The sequence below is a fragment of the Ornithorhynchus anatinus genome, chromosome 9 (genome assembly GCF_004115215.2).
Source record: "Ornithorhynchus anatinus isolate Pmale09 chromosome 9, mOrnAna1.pri.v4, whole genome shotgun sequence".
NCBI classification, from domain to species: Eukaryota; Metazoa; Chordata; class Mammalia; order Monotremata; family Ornithorhynchidae; genus Ornithorhynchus; species Ornithorhynchus anatinus.
Window position 1 is genome coordinate 17,848,628 of NC_041736.1, and position 20,110 is coordinate 17,868,737.

The 20,110-nt window shown below is 41.1% G+C and overlaps 1 protein-coding gene and 1 non-coding gene across 6 annotated transcripts in view; both read left to right on the plus strand.

Moving 5' to 3' along the window:
* Positions 1-20,110, plus strand: part of MAP3K20 (mitogen-activated protein kinase kinase kinase 20) — a 124,164-nt gene that overhangs the window by 45,195 nt on the left and 58,859 nt on the right. For all 5 annotated transcript variants that reach the window (XM_029072123.2, XM_029072124.2, XM_001514714.4 and 2 more), the window contains exons 3-5: positions 4,769-4,856; positions 15,867-15,968; positions 19,102-19,167. In XM_029072123.2, the coding sequence (XP_028927956.1) occupies positions 4,769-4,856; positions 15,867-15,968; positions 19,102-19,167 (256 nt within the window). The remainder of the gene's footprint in view (positions 1-4,768; positions 4,857-15,866; positions 15,969-19,101; positions 19,168-20,110) is intronic.
* Positions 5,450-5,587, plus strand: LOC114814488. Its single transcript, XR_003762280.1, has one exon. It is a non-coding gene; the product is annotated as a small nucleolar RNA SNORA7 (small nucleolar RNA).

Genomic DNA, 20,110 nt, shown 5'->3' on the forward strand with positions numbered 1-20,110 from the left:
GTGCTCTTTCCACAAGTATACGCTCCTCTTATTATGTCTGATCAGGGCCCTCAGGATCTTACAAGACTTTTTGAGTCTAATTTTATTTATCAAACTTGCTTAAGTTCCTTTAAGCAATCTTGATGATTTCCATAATAAACGTGGCAAACATTTCTTTACTGAAATGTAAATAATCAAACTCTATTGCACAGTGCAATAATTTTATAAAGCACTTAGGGGTGTTCAGCTAATCAGCTTGCTAGAGTAGCTGAAAATTCCTAACCCTGTAATTTTACATAGAGAGAGGGTGTCTCATGCTGTGCAATTAACTGGTTTGATCAGTAATAAAGTTGGTTGATGCAGGCTGGTCTGTTTGCCTAGTGTCTGTGGAGGATGAGCATTTGGTTCTTAATTCCAATGTGATCATCCCAGGATTAGTGGGTAGAGGGGAGGAAGGTAGTTTAGTGCCTTGAGCTGTTGATGAAATAGTTTATGGACCCGGCTGCTGTAGGGTCCCTCGTCCTTGGAGCAGGTCTTTTCAGCTCTCTTCATCCTCCACAAGGACTCTAATCCTGGCGGGGTGCCCTCCACCCATCTTCCCTGCCCTCACAAGCTTGGTGTACCCACCATCCCACTTTATTCCTAGGGCCACCTCTGAGGCAGCCCAGGTGGAAGAATGGAGGAGCCCCTGAGTCCATGGCCTGAAGCTCCTCCTCTCAGCTCAGGAACAGCTCCTAATCAATAATTAATATTCGAGTGTCTAACGAATGCAAAGCACTGATCTAAGTGTTTGGGAGAGTACAATAGAAGCAAAAGACATGTTCCCTGCCCTCAAAAAACTAGCAATCTGAGAGAAACTTCAGTTTCTTATGACATTCCCCAAATACCTAACATAGTCCTCCACTTGCATATGTGTGCACATTATAGACACTCTCATCAGTCACTCTACTGGTATTGCTGCAACTGCTTCTTGCATCATCCAGTTATCCATCACCTCTGCTTCCACTTTCCATGGGCTGCAGAAGCTATTTTGTTTGTTATTTTAAAATTTTTGTTTTTTCTTATTTATGGTATTAAACACCAACTCCATGCAAGGCACTGTACTGAGCACTGGGGTAGATACAAGCCAATCAGGTAGGACGCAGTCCATGTCCAACAGGGGCTCATAGTCTTAATCTCCATTTTACAGGTGAGGTAACAGGCACAGAATAATAAGTGGCAAATGGCAGAATTGGAGTTAGAATCCAGGTCTTTCTGACTCCCAGGCCCGTGCTCTGTCCACTAGGCAGACTACTTATCCCACAGCAACTAGCATCGTGGCTCTTTCCAGATCATGGCAGTTGAGCCAGAAATGTCACCACTGCTGCCACTCAGACTATCACCTAGAGGTTCACAATACAACCAGGACTTCTTCGAGGTGGCTGTGCCACATACCTCCAAGATCCAGTAGCAGGAGTGAGAATCGTATTTACTGAGCGCCCACGGTTAACTTGAGGGGAATAGCGGGTGACAAGATAGGGAAATACCCTGGGGAGCAGCTCAATCAGCTGCCACAGTGGCAGCCGCAGTGGCTCTGGGTGCTGAGAATGAGGAAGTGGAGCTGGCCTTCTCTCCTCCAGTCCTTGCTGTTGTACCACCATGACTCTCCTGGTCAGTAGCCGGACATGGCCAGAGGTTTCTGGGCAGGGCAGAACCTCACATCTGGACATCCTGCTTAATGCGGAGATTCTGACCCCATTGAATTCCAGCAGCATAGCCCAGTACGTCCCAAGAATCAGAAGGACCTGGCTTCTAATCCCGGCTCCACCACCTGTCAGCTGTGTGACTTTGGGTGCGTCACTTCACTTCTCTGGGCCTCGGTTACCTCCTCTGTAAAATGGGGATTAAGACTGTGAGCCCCACATAGGACATGATAGGGTCCAACCTGATTATCTTGTATCTACCGCAGCGCTTAGTACAGTCCCTGGCACACAGAAAACACTTAACAAATACCATTTATAAAAAGTCACTTTGCTTGGCTAATGCAGTAAGAACCAACATGAATGTGGTGAATTGAGATTCTGGCCTCTGACTTGAACCAGCTGAGAAACCTACTATTTTGCTATGAGTAGATCAATTTGTACAGAATAAGAACTGAGCAACAGGAAAAGTGATTTTTTACCACCCAAAAAGTCCCACAGACATAACACTTTCCCAGAATTTTAGTCTTGAAAGTCATCTCTTTAGTCAAATCAAGTCTGGGGTTCGATGCTGGTGTAGCCAGTCAAACCACCTGGACTCTGAATTCTGTGTAAAGATTCCTGTCTTTGTCCTGAAGCAGCCATCTCAAGTGAACACCGTATTCATAGGTAGTTGATTTCCTTTGGCTTTCCTTGCTTTCAGATATGTTGCCTTTCAAGTCAATAATCTTAATTTTCCAACATAGTTCCCTCCTGTCAAATTACATTGCCCTCAGTGGGATATGCAAGCAGCCATTCACTCTTTCCTAGAGAGCAGCATAATTTCCCAGGGCTAATCCCCAAGGGAGAGCTCTGGGGAGAGTGTTGGGGTCTGAAGAATTTGGTTAGTTTCCAAATCAGGGAGGAAGTTGAACAAATTTCTTTCTTGGCCTAAATGTTTAACTCCAACCTAACCATTAAAAAAAGGCCCAGAGAGAATGGTCTTGGAACGTGAGTCTTCCACAGAGCAACTCTGGTGGTGCCTGGGTTTTTCTAGTTAGAATTTCTTCAGTAAACCGAGTGAACTGGAAAAGTTACTGACTTGCTACTTTTGAAAGAGAAGCACTGTAGATTAGTGGAAAGAATATGGTCCCAGCAGTCAGAGGACCTGAGTTCTAATCCCAATCCCACCCACCACTTGCCTGCTATATATGATCATGGGCAAGGCAGTTAGATTCTCTGTGGAAAAAAGCGCTTTGCCACTTCAAGGGAAAGCCCCCAAATATACGAGTAATATGATGTGTCATGCTTCAGGGTAGTCCAAATTGTAGAGGGGCAAGGACTGCCTCCAGTGGGGGTTGGATAGAGAGAACTCCCTGGATTCTGATTTTTCTATTTTCTTTGCAACCCTGGTCAGGCTACAGGTAGAGGATTGGCAGAATCTGGTAGATTCTGTGCCCCAGATAGAGTGTAACAGCAGCAGCTAACCGTTCTAGAACGTGGGTGAGGTCAACTCATCTGATGAAGAGCAATCATCATAAATCACAGTGAGATACTTACTCAGCAGATTCTTTAGGCCATTTGCAGTATGTTTACTTTTGCAAAAAGATATTGAGGCCATTATCCCCTTAACATGTTTTTAAGAAAAATAATATGTATAAAATCAAATTAAACACTGGACCAGGAGTGGGCCAAGAGGTAATGATCTAGAGGAGACAACTAGCCATATGCTAACCTGCTGAGGACTAAACAAATTTGAGTTTTAGTTTGGGATTAAGAGGGCGAAGTTTTGAATTCAGCATTGTCTCTCAAGCTAAAGATAGAGGTGTTTATTCCAAGTCTTGCAGAGTAAGTTTTGAAATTATTCCAATGGCAGGGAGTTAAGATTGAGACATTTCTTCCTGATAGCTGTGTGTGGACGGTCTCAAGGGATTCATGTGCAGACCCTCAGTTGTCAATCTTGCTATCTGATAGGTCATCTATATTGAGGGTGGCTGGTCAAGAGGAAACACAGTATTTGAGTCAAAATAACACTTGGGTTTTCCCGATCACTTGTACGTCCAGTTGGATCTGTACATTATAAATGGGCTAGCCAAATTATTGTGCCTGACTAGCACCTCCAAGGCAATACAAAATTCAGTCAATGATATTTACTGTGTGTTTATTATGTGCAGGACACTGTACTAGGCACGTGGGAGAGTACAATAGAGTAGAAGTGGTAGACATAATCCCCATTCACGAGGATCTTACCAGATTAGAGGGGGTGACAGATATTAAAATAAATTACTAACGAATGTATACGTATGTGTGGTGGGGTGAATATCAAAGTGTCTGGGAAGGCCTGACCCAAGGGTGTAAGCAAGGTAATACTTTTGAAAATGTGAATTCATTTGGACCGACTAGCTTAAAATTCCATTTATTCAACCTCCTGTTACTGGGGAATGGAAAAATTCTTTTATAGTCATAAACACTAATAGTGTGCTGTTTGCTTACACTAGTGGTGCACAATTTGAATCAGATTTCTTTGATCTATATCAATTTCTTGATAGTATGAGGAGAGTCAAGTCACATGAACCTAAGGCCCCCCAGGGCAAGAGGTGGATGTTGGCCAAACAGATCAAAGCCCCAACCTAGAAGAGGAGTATTGCAAGGAAGATTTCATTCAAAAGTAGCTTACTTTAATGGATCATGAATTCCCTTGTGAATTCTGCCCGATTTCCCAGCCCTTTAAAATGGTGGCCCAACTATACATCCAAAATTACATTAAGGAAAAACATTAACATCCCAATAAAAAGGTTTTCCTGTCTTTGTTACCCAAGTAGTTTGGTTTTTTTGGACCACTAGGCAATACTAATTTTTCCAAGAAAATGCATAAAATGATGTTAACTGCTCTTCTCTGATGAGACATTATGCTATCACTGTTTCTTCCCAGACCATTCAAAAGAGTATTGCTTAGAAAGCTTATCGTCTTCCAAACTGACAGGTTTTCTAAAGAGAGCACCATAGATTTGCATAAAGGATGTGTTTTGGCAATAGATTGAACAGTACACAAAGGGTCTGAATTCTGATGACACAGTGATGTGGATTTTTTAATTCAATTCTCTCTAACCTTGCCTTTGATTTTTGAACAGGCAGAAATACTCAGTGTCCTCAGTCACAGAAATGTTATCCAGTTTTATGGAGTAATCCTTGAGCCTCCAAACTATGGTATCGTAACAGGTAAGATACTTGAATTTGACCTTTTTCTTTCTCTAAAGAGTTTAGGGTCCTGAATTTGTTAGAATGCTCCACATTTGGTTCAGCTATAAACTCTGCGAATGTTAGATGTCATTTTTGTTGCCATAAAGCAGTAATAAAACTGATTATATCAATATAATTAGAAATGGTGTTTCTACTTCTACCCATGTTTAATTGTGCTAATTATGTCTGAGTAATGCTATTTAACTGCACTTGCAGCTGCATTACCAATATTTGAAGGTGCTGTTTAAAATTTCATTTTAATTGGTTGAAATGAGCAATGCTTTTTGCAACTCTGTGACCTTTCACAAATTAATATTTCTTGAGCTATTCCTGTGCATTTTAATCCCATTAGAGCATTTTTATTTGAAGGTTTCTGACCCAAGAATGGTATATTTCAGATTTGGTCATTTGAGTTGGTAATGACCTTGATCTGAATTATCTCTTGATTTGGAGCAGCCTTTTAGAATTTGGCAAAAATCCCTTTACAGAAAGGAGTAAATGAAAAATGCTGACACCAAAAGCCAAATTGGATTACCCACAAAATAAAATATGCATGATGCTAGAGGGAACCACCCCTCTCAGGACTGCACCTGGGGAGTTTCCAGTACACTACCAGTCTCGGCTAAGGGAGGGAGAGTCAAGCAGAGGCATACCCATTCCGTCCCTAGCTTGGGCAGTGGCTAGCGAGCGGAAGGCAATCTGCTACAAGTCAAAACTCACCCTTGCTGGGCGATAGTGGCATGGGAGAGAGTCGATGGCGGAGACTCATATTTACTGTGTGGAAGAAGGCAATGGTGAACCACGTCCGTATTTTGACCAAGAAAACTGTATGGACACCCCCTACCAGAATGATTGCAGTTGGAGATTGGGGCGTTCTGGGAGAGATGTGTACATGGAGTCAGTATGGGTCAGAAACAACTCGACAGCATAAGAAAAGACAAGAGGGAACCCACACAGCAGGGTCACCGAGGAGCGATTATTGTGATTCATGTATATTTTCAATATGAGATCAACACAGTAAGGTATTTTAACAATGGAGATAGAGACCAGCACATCAATTCCCATATTCTCAAAATACATTGGAAACATTTCTATTGTACTACCTGTGGTTCACGTGATGCTAGATTAGGTGAGGATTCATTAAACATCAAAAAATTTCTACATGTATGGTAGAGCAATTGCAAAATTACAATACTTAACAAAACTCTATGTCTAAAATTCAGAATTGCCAGTAAGGAAGAAAGCATTGTTTCCTTTTGTTACAGTTTTGTATTGTATAATGCATATCAGAACTCCTTATCTTCCACCCAAAGCCTGTCCTCCCCTTGACTTTCCCATCACTATAGACAGCATCACTATCCTCCCTGTTTCACAAGCCTGGAACCTTGGCGTTATCCTAGATTCTTATCTCTCTATTGACCCTCATAGAATGTGTCACCAAATATGCTGGTTTTACCTTCACAAAAATCACTGAACTTTGACCTTTTTTCTCCATCCAACCTGCTACTACACTGATCCAAGCACTTATATCCCATTCTGACTCCTGCATTGGCCTCCTTGCTGGCCTCCCTGCCTTCTGTCTCTCCCCACTCCAGTCCATACTTCACTCTGCTGTCTGCATCTTTTTACCAGCAATCCGTTCAATCGCCATTCCCTCTCCCCACCCTTCAAAAACCTCCAGTGATTGCCCATCCACTTCCACATCAAACAAACTGCTTACCATTGGATATAAAGCACTCAATCAGCTCACCGTCTCCCACCTTACCTCACTGATTTCCTACTACAGTTTAACACACATTTTGTTCCTTTAACACCAACCAACTCACTGCACCTCGGTCTCATCTATCTCACCTCTGGCCTGGAAGTTGCTCCCCCTTCATCATGTTCAACAGTCCACCACTTTCCTCACTTTCAAAGTCTTATTAAAATTACATCTCCTCCAAGAGGCCTTCCCCAACTAAGCCTCCATTTGTCCTACTCCTTCTCCCTTCTTTGTCCTCTTTAACTTAGATTTGAGAAGCAATGTGGCCTAGTGGAAAGAGCTCGGGCCTGGGAGATAGAGGTCTTGGGTTCTAACACCAGCTCCACTATTTGCCTGCTGTGTGACCTTGGGCAAGTCACTTAACTTCTCTGTGCCTTAGTTATCTCATCTGTAAAATGGAAATTAAAGCTGTGAGCCCCTATGGGACATGGACTGTGTCCAACCTGATTATCTTGTTTCTACTCCAGTGCTTAGTACAGTGCCTGGCACATAGTAAGTGCTTAACAAATGCCATAAAAAAAATGTGTAACCTCTATTCACTTCACTCTGTTCACTTATGGATGTATATATAATTTATTTTAAGTCTGTCTCCCCATCTAGACTGTAAGCTCCTTGTGGGCATGGAACATGTCTACCAATTCTGTTATATTGTATTCTCACAAACACTTAGTACAGTGCTCTGCACACAGTAAGCTCTCAGTAAAAATAAGATTGATTTGTCACTTATTTCAGGCTTCAATTCCACTTGTCTAGCCAGTCAGTTTGCATTCAACTATATTTGCCTATACATTTTATAAAAACTTATTAAGAACATAATCTTCATGGAATTTAACATTAACCATCTTAGAATCCTAGGGATAGAAGTGACTTTTGTATGGTGTTTAAGTGCTTTCTGTGTGCCAAGCACTGTACTAAGGGACAGAGACTCTGATTCACCAGAATATCTTGCATCTAATGCAACACTTAGTTTGGTGTTTGGCATATAAAAAGTGCTTAACAATACCGTTATTACTGAGTGATGGGGTAGATACAACATAATCAGGTCAAACACCCAGTCCCTGTCCCACACTGGGGTCACTATCTAAATTGGGGCTCATAATCCAAGCATCTAAGAAATGATATAGTCCATCGACCATCCTCCTCCACACTGCTTCCATCCATTATTTGGTCAGGACTCCACTTCAGTCACCCCAGAAAGATAGCTATCTACTGTGGTTAAAAAAGAGAAAAAAAAACACCTCACCAAAAATCAGTGGAGCAACTATTAATTTACAACTTCAGCAACTTCTTTCAGTGTTTCGCTCTCCTTCAGTTATTGTAGTCTGAATTCATAGCATGCACAATTTCATTGACAGTAAATTGTGTCAGGCTAGGCCTTGAATTCTGGATCCCACAGCCAGAACCCAAGGGAATGTGTGCCCATTCTGGCACAACTGATTGGATAAATGCCCAGATTAAACAACCACTAAAATGTACTTTAATTAACTTTGGAAGGCCAGTCCTTATTTTTTTCCCAGTATTAATTGGCACTTGCATTGGATTCTATGCCCTAGCAAGTTTTTAGGTCTGGCTTTTGCTATTTGTTGCTCTGGTTGAAGACATACCATGGAATAAAAGGTAATGTGCCAACTGAATCCATTTCACCTCAGACAAAGGCTTTCCATCTTATCAGTGGGAATAAACAGTAGGCTAAGTTTATAAGTGAGAAAGAAAGAATTGTATGTACCTCCCCATCTCCCACAACACATTTAAGTTTCAGCTGGTCAACCCTGTCCAAAGGTTGTCTGAGTGTACTCAGTTACTTATTTGTATCAAGACAGGACCTTGTTTTAAGCACTCAGCCCTGCTAATCATACATTTTTCACTAAACGCTTTGGCCAGAACAGGATGATAGAATTAGTGGGTGTTTTTCAACTTATACATCTGTCTGGATACATTGTGGTGGGTTGTCGGAATAAATGTTTGTGCATATATGCACAGCGTTGATGAATTCCACAAATGGGGTTCTTCAGGAATGAAACCCCCATCTGCAAGAAAACTGTCTGTACTTGTTTTCATTTCCTTCAAGTTTCCAAAGTTATATATTGCACAGAGTAGAATGTCCATTAAAATTATCAATGGTGATCTTAAGTACACCCTTTCTTTTCTGATTGTTTACTTTCAAGCATCAAGGTCCGGTTTTCATATTATCTAGGCTTTTTGCCCCTCTTCTTTTTGCTGACTTTTCTTGTTTTGTAATTCACTCGTTAGCATCTTCATTAGATGGTGATTAAGTGAAGAAAAGAGGCAAAATTCAATTTTGAGTTCTTATTTTTACCTGTTGTTGGTGACCTGGGTTTGATATAATGAGGAAGAGAAAGCTGAAAGACCTCCAGGTCTGGACAGCCATATGCGAAGCAGAGTGCTAGACTGACTATTGCCTAATGTGAAACATCGACAATGCATCTATTGTATTGAAAAGTGGCTTCCAGTCCACTAAGATGGCTCAATATTAGTCTCTTGGAGAATGGAGACACCTGCAAAAGGCTCTCCAACAACATTACGTAATCCCTGTTGGAACAGAACCCCATTGACAAGCTCCGACCTAAATAATGAATGGGCATTTCTCCATGATACAATTTACCAGGCAGTTATTAAGACACTGGGCCCTACTAGCTGACGCCACCAAGACCAGTTCAAAGAAAATGACTCAGACATTAAAGGACTACATGCGCCTTGCCAAGTAATACATCAGCAGCACATTGCAGCACCTCTTGATGAGAGGCATATAAAAATTGTCATGATATGCGATCCTTAAGCTGAAGAGCCCCAAGGCTATGCAGACTGCCACCAAAATGAGAACTATTCATCAGTCAATCAATCGTATTTACTGAGTGCTTGCAGTGCGCAGAGCACTGTACTAAATGCTACACTGTAACAGTTGGTAGACACATCCCCTGCCCACAACGAGCTTACATTCTAGAGAGGGAGACAGTCATTAATATAAATTACAGCTATGAACATAAGTGCTGTGGGACTGAGGGAGGGGTGAATTAAGGGTGCAAACCAAGTGAAAGGGATGGGAGAAGAGGAAATGAGGGTTTAGTTGGGGAAGGCTTCTTGGAGGGGATATGTTTTTAATAAGACTTTAAGGAAGCTTTAAGCATCACTAAAGAAGGTATACACATTCTAACCATATCTCTGAAGGTGAAGATGGCTCCACCCTTGTCCTAAAGGGAATCTTGTGGAGATGGCCACAACACTTAATTGTTCTCTTGAAACCACCTTCTACTATCACAGATGAGGCTCTTGAAAGCATAGAGAACCTAATGACATTCAGCACCTTGAAAAGTGGAAACCCTTGGACCTGATGGTAGGCCCAAGATCTGTAAGCAAAGGGACTACACTTGCTTTCCCTTAGCATTTGAATCAATCAGTTATTGGTATTTACTGAACACTTGCTGTGTACTGTATTGAGAAGTCCTGGGAAAGTACAATACAATAGAGTGTAGACACAGTCCCTGCCCATGAGGAGTTTATAGTCTACTGGGGAGAGGTCAGTAATGCCAGCAAGGATTTTACAGTATTCGGAGGAGATACCACGAGGTCTTAAATATACCACCACCATCATGGCTAGCATCAAATTAACAGGAGAATATCTCTTCTATTTCTTTTTTATGTTGCTAGGCTCCAAGTAAAATTCTCTCTACGCATTAGACATTCAATAAATACCAATATTAATGATGAAGGAAGGAATAAACAATGTTTATTGTATTCTACTCTCCTAAGTGCTTAGTACAGTGCTCTGCACACGGTAAGCACTCAATAAATACGATTGAATGAATAACAGAATGTGAAAACTGTTATGACATTAACTACTCACTGTTGCTGGTTAAGACCCTAGCCAGAGGCCTTCTAGAACAACTGCCTGCACTCTTCCAGAATCACAGTGTGTTTCAGAGCACAGTATGACATGGAGGATGTGATTTTTTTCAGCATTTTAAATACTGGAGAGGTGTAAAGAGCACCACCACCTTTATTCACTTTTCATAGAACTCACAGAAGTACTAGACCCAATTAGTAAGTCTAAGATCTGGAAAATTGCTTAACAGTAATAATAATGATAATACTTGTGGTATTTGTTAGGCACTTACTATGTGCCAGGCACTCTACTAAGTGCTGGGATGGATACAAGAAAATGGAGTTGGATGAAGTCCCTGTATTTCATGGGGCTCACAGTCTCAATCCCCATTTTACAGATGAGGTAGCGTGGCTCAGTGGAAAGAGCATGGGCTTTGGAGTCAGGGCTCATGAGTTCGAATCCCAGCTCTGCCACTTGTCGGCTGTGTGACTGTGGGCAAGTCACTTAACTTCTCTGTGCCTCAGTTCCCTCATCTGTAAAATGGGGATTAAGACTGTGAGCCCCATGTGGGACAACCTGATTCCCCTCTGTCTACCCCAGCGCTTAGAACAGTGCTCGGCACATAGTAAGCGCTTAACAAATACCAACATTATTATTATCCGCAGCTAAAGCCTCATTTTCCCCTTTTCCCTCTGCTCCTCCACCTCTCCCTTCCCATCCCCACAGCACTGTACCCGTCCGCTCAACTGTATATATTTTCGTTACCCTATTTATTTTGTTAATGAATTGTACATCGCCTTGATTCTATTTAGTTGCCATTGTTTTTACGAGATGTTCTTCCCCTTGACGCTGTTTAGTGCCATTGTTCTTGTCTGTCCGTCTCCCCCGATTAGACTGTAAGCCCGTCAAACGGCAGGGACTGTCTCTATCTGTTGCCGACTTGTTCATCCCAAGCGCTTAGTACAGTGCTCTGCACATAGTAAGCGCTCAATAAATACTATTGAATGAATGAGGTAACTGAAGCACAGAGAAGTGAAGTGACTTACCCAAGGTCACACAGCAGACAATGGAGGAGCTGGGATTAGAGCCCATGATCTTCGGACTCCAGGCCCTTCTCTATCCACTACGCCATGCTGCTTCTCTCATTTGGTTGTCCTGATAAATTTATCAAGATTTGAAGATCCTTTCACAGTGATATGGAAGATCTTGTCAGAACTAGGTATAATCTTTGATCCATTCCCCATTACCTGCTGTAGGACTGTGTAGTGGGTCCAGTCCTATTAAGTACGTTCTGTGTAGCTATGCTGTATGATATAACAATGGATCTGGTTTCTGATATGTTAGAACATGTTGCAGCTAAAACTCAAGAAACAGATAGTTCTTTTTGAGTAGAAGCTCTGAAAGGATTAAGAAATGGAGGCAATGCAAAACAGCACCAGGCATAGCAAATAAGAAGAACATCATCCCTTCAAAGGGATAATCTTTGTGTTTCCTGAGTGGTCAGTACTGTCAGACCCACATGGGCCTAGTTAGCTGTACTTGCATGCTTAGATATAATATCAGCACCACCTCAGAAATGGTTGTACATTGAATTATCTACAGATTTCATGGATCCAGGGTACCATTAGCCTCACTGGCACAGATTATTTAGATTTGGCTGCGTTATCAGGCTGAACTCCAGCTTCAGTCCATGAATGAGAATTCTTAGTGGGGCAGAACACTGCATCTCCAATCCCTGGGCCATTTAAGTTTGGTCTGCAAACCTTGCTCTCTTTCTTGAAGGTTTATTTTATTTTTTGTTTATTGTTTTGTTTTATCTCCAGAGAGGGCTGCATTGACATGAAGTGTAACACTTCAAGGGGATTAGCACCTCCTGTTTAGCTGAAGTAGTGGAACTATTCAGTAGGGGTTGGAGGAGAAGAATGTAGAACTGGCTGTAAGGATTAGAGAAAAGGTGAAGATTTCTGGTTCCAAGAGCTCAAATCACCCACAGGGAGGATGTCCAGCAATTTTGTTTATGTACACTAACTCATGTTTTAGTAATTCACCAGGAAAAATAAACTAAAACCTTTATATTTCCAGATAGCAATATCTGGGGGATTTGCACATATCAGTAGTATCAAAAACTGAAGGACGTTGGGTAGCACTCTCTCTCCCCTGTCCCCCACTCTTTCTCTTTCCCCTGGACCCGAAGGAGGAAAAAATGATCCTGAGGTCTCAATTTACATCTGCTGTCAAAGCAGGGAGGGAGATGTTTCGATCTTCCCTGACTTCAGGTAAGTTTAACCTTTTTTTAGAGCAACTGAAGCACAAGCAGTAAAAGTGCAAATATCAAGTGGTCCTACTTCAATGATCTAATTTTTTTTTGTCACTCGGTGAAGTTGGTTGTGTGATAGAATTGTTTAACTGTACTTTTAAAGTCAACTTGATTCAGGGAGTATTCATAGATCTCAGTAATAATAATGATAGTGTGAATTTCTACAGTACTTTCGATTTTTCATATTTGATTGGATCCTTTCCGCATCCCTGAGAGGTAGGGAAAAGGAGGCATGATCTCCATATTACATATGAGGAAACAGAAACTCGGTAATTGCCTAAGATCAACCAGCAGGCCAGAAGGAGATCAGGTATCAGAACCCAGGGAGGACTTCACCTTCCAGACTGGCCGTTTGCATTAGAGCCTATTTGCCCATTTTCTGCTTTTTATTTTGCTATCCCCTAATTTGTGTACTGACTTGAAGTCATCAACTAAGTGGATTACAGGAACTTTTCCACCCAACCTTCAGTAAAATCAGAGTCCACTCAAGTGTACTGTACTCTCCTCAGTGACTTAGTACAGTGCTTTCCACACTGTCAGTGTGCTCAGTAAAAACCATCCAGCGATAGATTGGAGACAGCAGGCATGCAGCCCGGCCTATACTCTTCCACTGAAGCACTGGGGTCAGTGAAGAGATGCCACTAACACTCTCCCTCCCCATCCCCGTGGTGCCCGAGCCCTGCCTTGCTGGAGAAGGGCAGGCAGAAAGCTTGGCAGCTTGCCATGCATTCCAAACTGTTACACTCTTGGTGGGAGTTGTAATAATAATAATTGTGGCATTTGTTAAGCACTTACTATTTGCCAGCCCCTTTACTAACTCCCAGGCTCATGCTCTATCCACAAGGCCATGCTGTCCCTCTGCCCTGTGCATGCCAGGCTGCCTGTGGCCTAACTGGAGCAGGGAGGGAGCCTGTAGACAGCTCCTTCAGCTGTTATGTACACTAACGCTTATGGTCCTCACGGTTGTTTTTGCTTGTGCTTTGTATATCATTTGAATCTTCCACTTGTGCTTATTGCCATGCTCTCCTCTCCCTTTTTTTTGTTTGACTAAGAGTCTGAATCACCATCTTCTTACTTTTCCCAGCTCATGGTACAATGTTCTGCACACAGTAAGTGCTCAGTAAATACTAACCAATCAATGGTATTTGAGTGTTTGCTCTGTGTGGCGTAGCACATTGGAAAGTACCCTACAATTGGATTGGTAGACATGATCCCAGACCACAGAGACCTTACAGGCAACTGAAGGAATGCTTCTGTTTAATCTCTTACCCCACTTAGTTGCAACTCCCTGTCTCTTTCTCTTCCTTAGAGGGAGAGTGGGATCTGAAAGCAATTGCAATCAGGCCTTCCTGTCAAATAACACATGTTTTCAACAGATCCGGAAGCTTAAACATGGATTTGTTGCATTGTGGATATTGTTTAGTCTGAATAGATGAGTCTTTTGTGGGGTTGGGCTCATTGATCCTCACCTCTGAGAGGTTTTGCTGGGGTGGTTTCAATCAGGTGATGACAGCAGTGGGAGCTAAATCAATTCAGCTAACTCAGAATTTTGCACCCAGTGGATGCCCTGTGGGTGACTTTTGTTTTGTAAGGTATTTTTCAAGTAACGAAATGATGATCATGTTATGGAAAGATGTTCCAGGGCTCACAGCACCTGGGAACACACAAAAAAATGAGGCAGAATCTTGGCCCTCAAGGAATGAATCATCTGTTGAGGAAGATAGTAGATCCAAGTCTTCCAATATTTCATGCTTATGAACACGAGAAGCAGTGAGGCCAAGTGGATAGTACCCGGGTCCGGGAGTCAGAGGGACCTGGGTTCTAATTCCGGCTCTGCCGCTTGTCTGCTGTGTAACCTTGGACAAGTCACTTCACTTCTCTGTTCCTCAGTTACCTGATCTGTAAAATGGGAATTAATACTGTGACCCCATGTGGAACATGGAATGTGTCCAACCTATCTTGCATTTGACCCCAGCACTTAGACCAGTACCTGGCACAAAGTAAGCACTTAACAAAGACCATATAAAATATAAATTATTAATGCAAGTGTATAAATTAATTCATTAGTATTGAGTACACGAATAAATGTTTTGGCAAATCCTGAATTTTTCCCCCCCACACTACATTTCCTCTTGCCTAGTTCTCCTTTCCCTTCAAATCCACCAGACCACAGGTCTCCCCATCTTCAAAACCCTTCCGAAAATCCCATTTTCTCCAGGAGGCTTTCCTCAATTTTTCATTTCACCGGGTTACATCCTCCCCAGTGTCATCTAAGCATTTTTATAATCACTACTTCCATTGCACTTTTGTTAGGTATAATTTTATATACTTTACTATTGAAACATTTTCTCTTATTTGTAAATGGTTTCATATTTGTGTTCCCTGCGAGATTGTAAGCTCATTTTGGGCAGGCATCATGACTTCTTCTTTTGTACTCTCCCCAGTGCTAAGTACTGCTGATTGATTATTTAATGAACACTGAACAGTAGTATAAACAGAAAGTTTGGGGATCTGTTTATTCAGGGAATGCATTCTGGATGAGGTGGGAGTTTTTTAGGCTTCGAAGCAGGAGAACAAAAATATATGGAGGGAATATGGTTTGGAGAAGCTCAGTACTGAAGTCATTCCAGGAAAGATGTGAGCAGTGTGTCAGGAAGAGGGTGGATGGAGAGCAAGCAAGAGTTACCGGAAGGAGTCAAGAGCATGAACCGAGGTGTTGTTGGAGAAGAGGACAGATAGGTAGGAGTCAACTAACACTCCATTCCCTGTCCCGGATGCCTGCCACTTACTTTTCCCTGCCTTTGCATTTTGTATTGAGCCCAATCCTGCAAGTTCACCTAAGAGATCTTTTAGTTGGGGGGGCCTTTCCCTTCCTTGCCCTCCTATCATGCACCACAGGAGAGAGTCAAGGAATGCTGGTTCTTCAATAATTGCACTAGCTGCAAATTAGTCTCTTCTGTGCTGACATGAGAGTTTCAGGTCTTGCTGCTGAATCATCGAGCACTTTAGTTTAGAAGGCCATCCTGTTCTGTTTTTATAGAAGATGTGTGCATTTTTCTTTCCCTACAGAATATGCTTCCCTTGGCTCACTGTATGACTACATTAACAGTAATAGAAGTGAAGAGATGGACATGGAGCATATTATGACCTGGGCAACAGATGTAGCTAAAGGTAAGTGAGGGTATGGTTGCCTAGGGTTGCTTTTCTGTAGGGGTCATTGAGGTAAGGATTGTCCTCTAGAAGTTTGCTTTGGCTGCATGGTTTAGAAGGAAGGGCCTTCTGGTCCTTCTTCTTTCTTAAATCTGTAATTGATCGTTCCACCTTTCAGAAGGGAGGTACTTCAACTGTGGTTGAAGCTGATTGAGCTTGTAATTTAAATGTCTTTGTCTCTTTCCACCCTTTCCCTTCCTCTTACCACGATGAAGGTCCAGTTAAATCAGTGACCTGCAAAGGAACAGATTTACCCACAGTGCTGAATCGCGATATATCCCTCGGCTATACCCTACCATTACCTCTTGCTACAAGAAGGAAAAGTGTGCCCACACTGAAATTGTCTGCTCCATTTGGGAGTGTTCATTAATTCTCAAGGCCCTACCAGAAATTGATTTATTATTGGCCAAGTTCTGCCTGCTTTGTATGCATGGTAAATGCTTAAAATAGAAATCATTTTTTGAAAATCACTTACCCATGATTTTATTTTACATTGAATACAAATTTGGAAATTGCCCTTGGAGATTCAGTATTTTTAACACACAGAATCCCTCAAATTTAGCCAACAATGTGTCCAGTCCTTTTTTTCCCCTCATAAATTCCTGCATAACCTAATGCTTTATAAAGTAATTCAAATTCCATTTATTTTTATCTTTTTTTTTTCCATTTTCGTAAGTGCAAACCTTTTTTAGAGTTTTATTTATAACCCCCAAAGTTGCTCTGGAAACAACTTGACCTAAATAATGAAGGATGATAGATTGTGTTTTAGCAACCCCCTGAAAAGACAGAGTACTTGAATTCTCTTTCTGGAGAGATTAACTCTCTGAATCCTGTCTCTAGGATAAAAACAGTTGTTCACACTCAAGACAGGCCATCGATGCTGCATACTTGATGTGCACGAGGAAATTCTAAATATCTCTAGAAGAGGTAGTCCTCTCTTTTGAGAATTACCATGTCATTTCTCCTTAGTCCTTGTGGACAGGGATTATGTCCAACTGATTAACTTGAATCTACCCTAGTGTGTAGAACAGTGCCTGACACACAGTAGGCACTTAACAAGTGCCAATTTTTAAAAGTATTATTATCGATAAAAATCTCATCAGTTTTCCCAGACAGGGAAAATGAAAGGAGAAAATTTGTGAATACAAGGCCTGGATGTAAGTCCCAAAGTTGGTAGGCATGATATGCTTAAGGCTGGGTTCATTAACTTGTTTCTTCAGGATCCTAGGTCATTTTAATTGGTTAGTGCTTCATGAAATATCATAATCCTGCCACACCCTAGCTGTGGCACCGTGGTTGTGTGCAGGTGTGTAGAAAGTCATCTTCAAACAATGTTTTATGTCAGTGGGTGCTGTGCTGCTGCCAGGACTGATGAAGTGCACTTACAGAAATTGCACAAGAGTGGCATTATGAATGTTTTAGTATGTGGGAGAGTGGAAAAAATAAATGTGGCAGAAGATAAAAGTGGTGAAAGAGTCAAACCTATCCTAGCCTCTGGGAGTTTTTGGATAAATTTTAAGAGTCTACCAACATCATCATCATCATCATCGAAGTATTTGTTAAATGATTTTGTGCCAGGCATTATACTAAGCACCGGGGAAGATACAAGATAGGTCGAACATAACTCCTGTTCCATATGGAGCTCACAATTTATGTAGGCAGGAGGAGAAATATATAATCCCCATTTCGCAGATGAGGAAACTGAAGCATAGAGAAGTTGTGAATTGGCCAAGGTCACATAGGCAAGTGGCAGAACCAGGATCAGAACCTAGATCATCTGACTCCCAGGACTGAGCTCCTTCCACTAAGCAACACTGCCTTTCATGTGTATTATCTGTATTAATCCTTTCTTTTCTAAATTGCTATGTTGGGCTCATTGGAGGAGAGGAAGTAAAATTTGATAAAAATTTGAAGTTCACCCTGAAGTAGCAGATATTCTAACTTCATGAACCTGGAACAGACATTCTTATTCTCTGATTGGAAGCACAATTTATGTGTTGAATCAAGATATTTTCTTTGCAATAAAATGTTGGGCCTGCATATATGGAGTCCTGTTTAGAATGAGGGAGGATTTGCCATAATTCCATCCTGTTTAAGATCACTGAGGTAGCTAATCTTTTCTTAACAAATGTCCTTAGAAATAGTAAGTCTTTTCATAGAATTAACTGTTCTGCTGTTCTGTTTCTTCTGTAAGTTGATTCATTTAAATTTCTTCAGTCTGAAAGAGTTTTACTTTGTTTTTTTTTTTGTTCTTAAAACAAATCCATGGGAATCTGAGAAATAAAAATATTGAGTGCTAAAACAAGTAGAACATCAAGAGACTTTGTGTGAACTATGGCTAATATTCCTGGAAATGAAGAGATAGTGCTTGGTTGTCTTGAACTCTTTGTTTTCCTTTCTTATAGAGGCACCATTTGAGCAGAATGAAGGCAGATATAGGCATTTTCCTACCCTTTTTATTACATTTTGCTAAAATAACATAACTGTCAAAGCACCTAGGTACAGTAGTGATAGGCACCATGTAAAAAATAGAGAACATAAAGTAGCCACCAGGGAATTACATAAAAAGGTTTGTTCAATTTTGGACAATACTGCACCTTATTCTTATATTGCATCTGCAACCACTTAACAGCCAAACAAATGGAATCTTTACAGCACTCCCATGGTGTTTTGAGAAAAGGGGGAAATGAAACTGAGGCAAGAATGGATAAGTAGTTTACCCAGAGTCAGTAGTAGATTAATGGTACAGCGGGTTATAGAATTTGGCACGCCTTACTCCCAGGCATTGTTCTGAGCACACCCCTTCCTTCTTTTTAACAAGACTAACAGGGGGATTAGAAGGAATGAAATTGTCCATATTTGGTCTTGGGAGGGCAACAGCTGTCATCTCCAATCAAATTCCGATCAAAGCAGACCCAAACTGTTAGTAATGTAACTATGCCATAATAAATATCTGCTTCAAATGTAGCTGTCAGTTCCAGAAAAAAGCATGTGAATGAAGTGTCTGTAATTGTATTCTTTGCTTAAAGGAGCAGTTTGTCCTTCCTAATTTCTTATCAATGAAGAACCCTTTTCCTCTTTCTATAATAAATAGGAATGCACTATTTACATATGGAGGCTCCAGTTAAGGTGATTCACAGAGACCTCAAGTCAAGAAATGGTAAAGTAATCATCTGTTTTTAGTTGCCTGTTTTCTGATCCCTCTTCTAAAGTATGACTTTCTGCCTTAATCTTGAGCTTGAATTTATATTTGCTCTTGTTTAACAGATTTTGTTACTTATGGACTGCCTGGCTTAAGACTTTCTTTGAGCCTGTCATCTTTATTTGAATCCAACTGGGGAGGAATGATAGCTTGACATGTAGGATTAGCAGTAGTAAACTTAAGATAGGTGTGAAATATGCTTCTGTGTCACTGAAAGCAGGAGGAGATGACTGAAGTTTTATTCTGTTGTTTACCACTGCCAAAATTTAAATAGCTTTCTCCAAACACCCGTGTCCTCCATGATATATAATTCTAAATAGATTTCTAGGTAACATTCATACACTAGAGTAGAACTTATGGGGAGACCCTCTAGTTTTAAATGTTAAGTGTGGTGCTTGGGCTTTAGTTAGTAATCAATAAATCTTAAACCTCCCAATAAAGATTTTAGGCCTAGAGGGAAAAAATAAAACTTTGAAATAATTTTAGGTTACTTTTAACTCTGCTTCGAGTAGTTCTGTTGAAAAACAAGTTCGTTTTATGGTAAATTTATTTTGCATTCGTGTTTTGGAGACTTAAACCCCTTTAGACTGTAAGCTTATTGTGGGGAGGGAACATGTCTACTGACTCTGTTGTGTTGTACTCTCCCAAGTGCTTGGTACAATGCACTGCACACAGTAAGTGCTCAATAAGTACCATTGATTGATTAAACTAAAATTGACCAAGAGTACCCCATCAATCAAACTGTTTAAGCGTATTGGTTATTTTTTTAAAAAGAGTGTTCATTCTCCCTGGTCACCCATGTGTTCTTTCAGGTTGGGAATAGGTTTAATGGTTGGTACCTGTGGATTGTAGAAAATACTACTGACAGATAAGAATTTTACCTCTTGATTATTATTTGAAT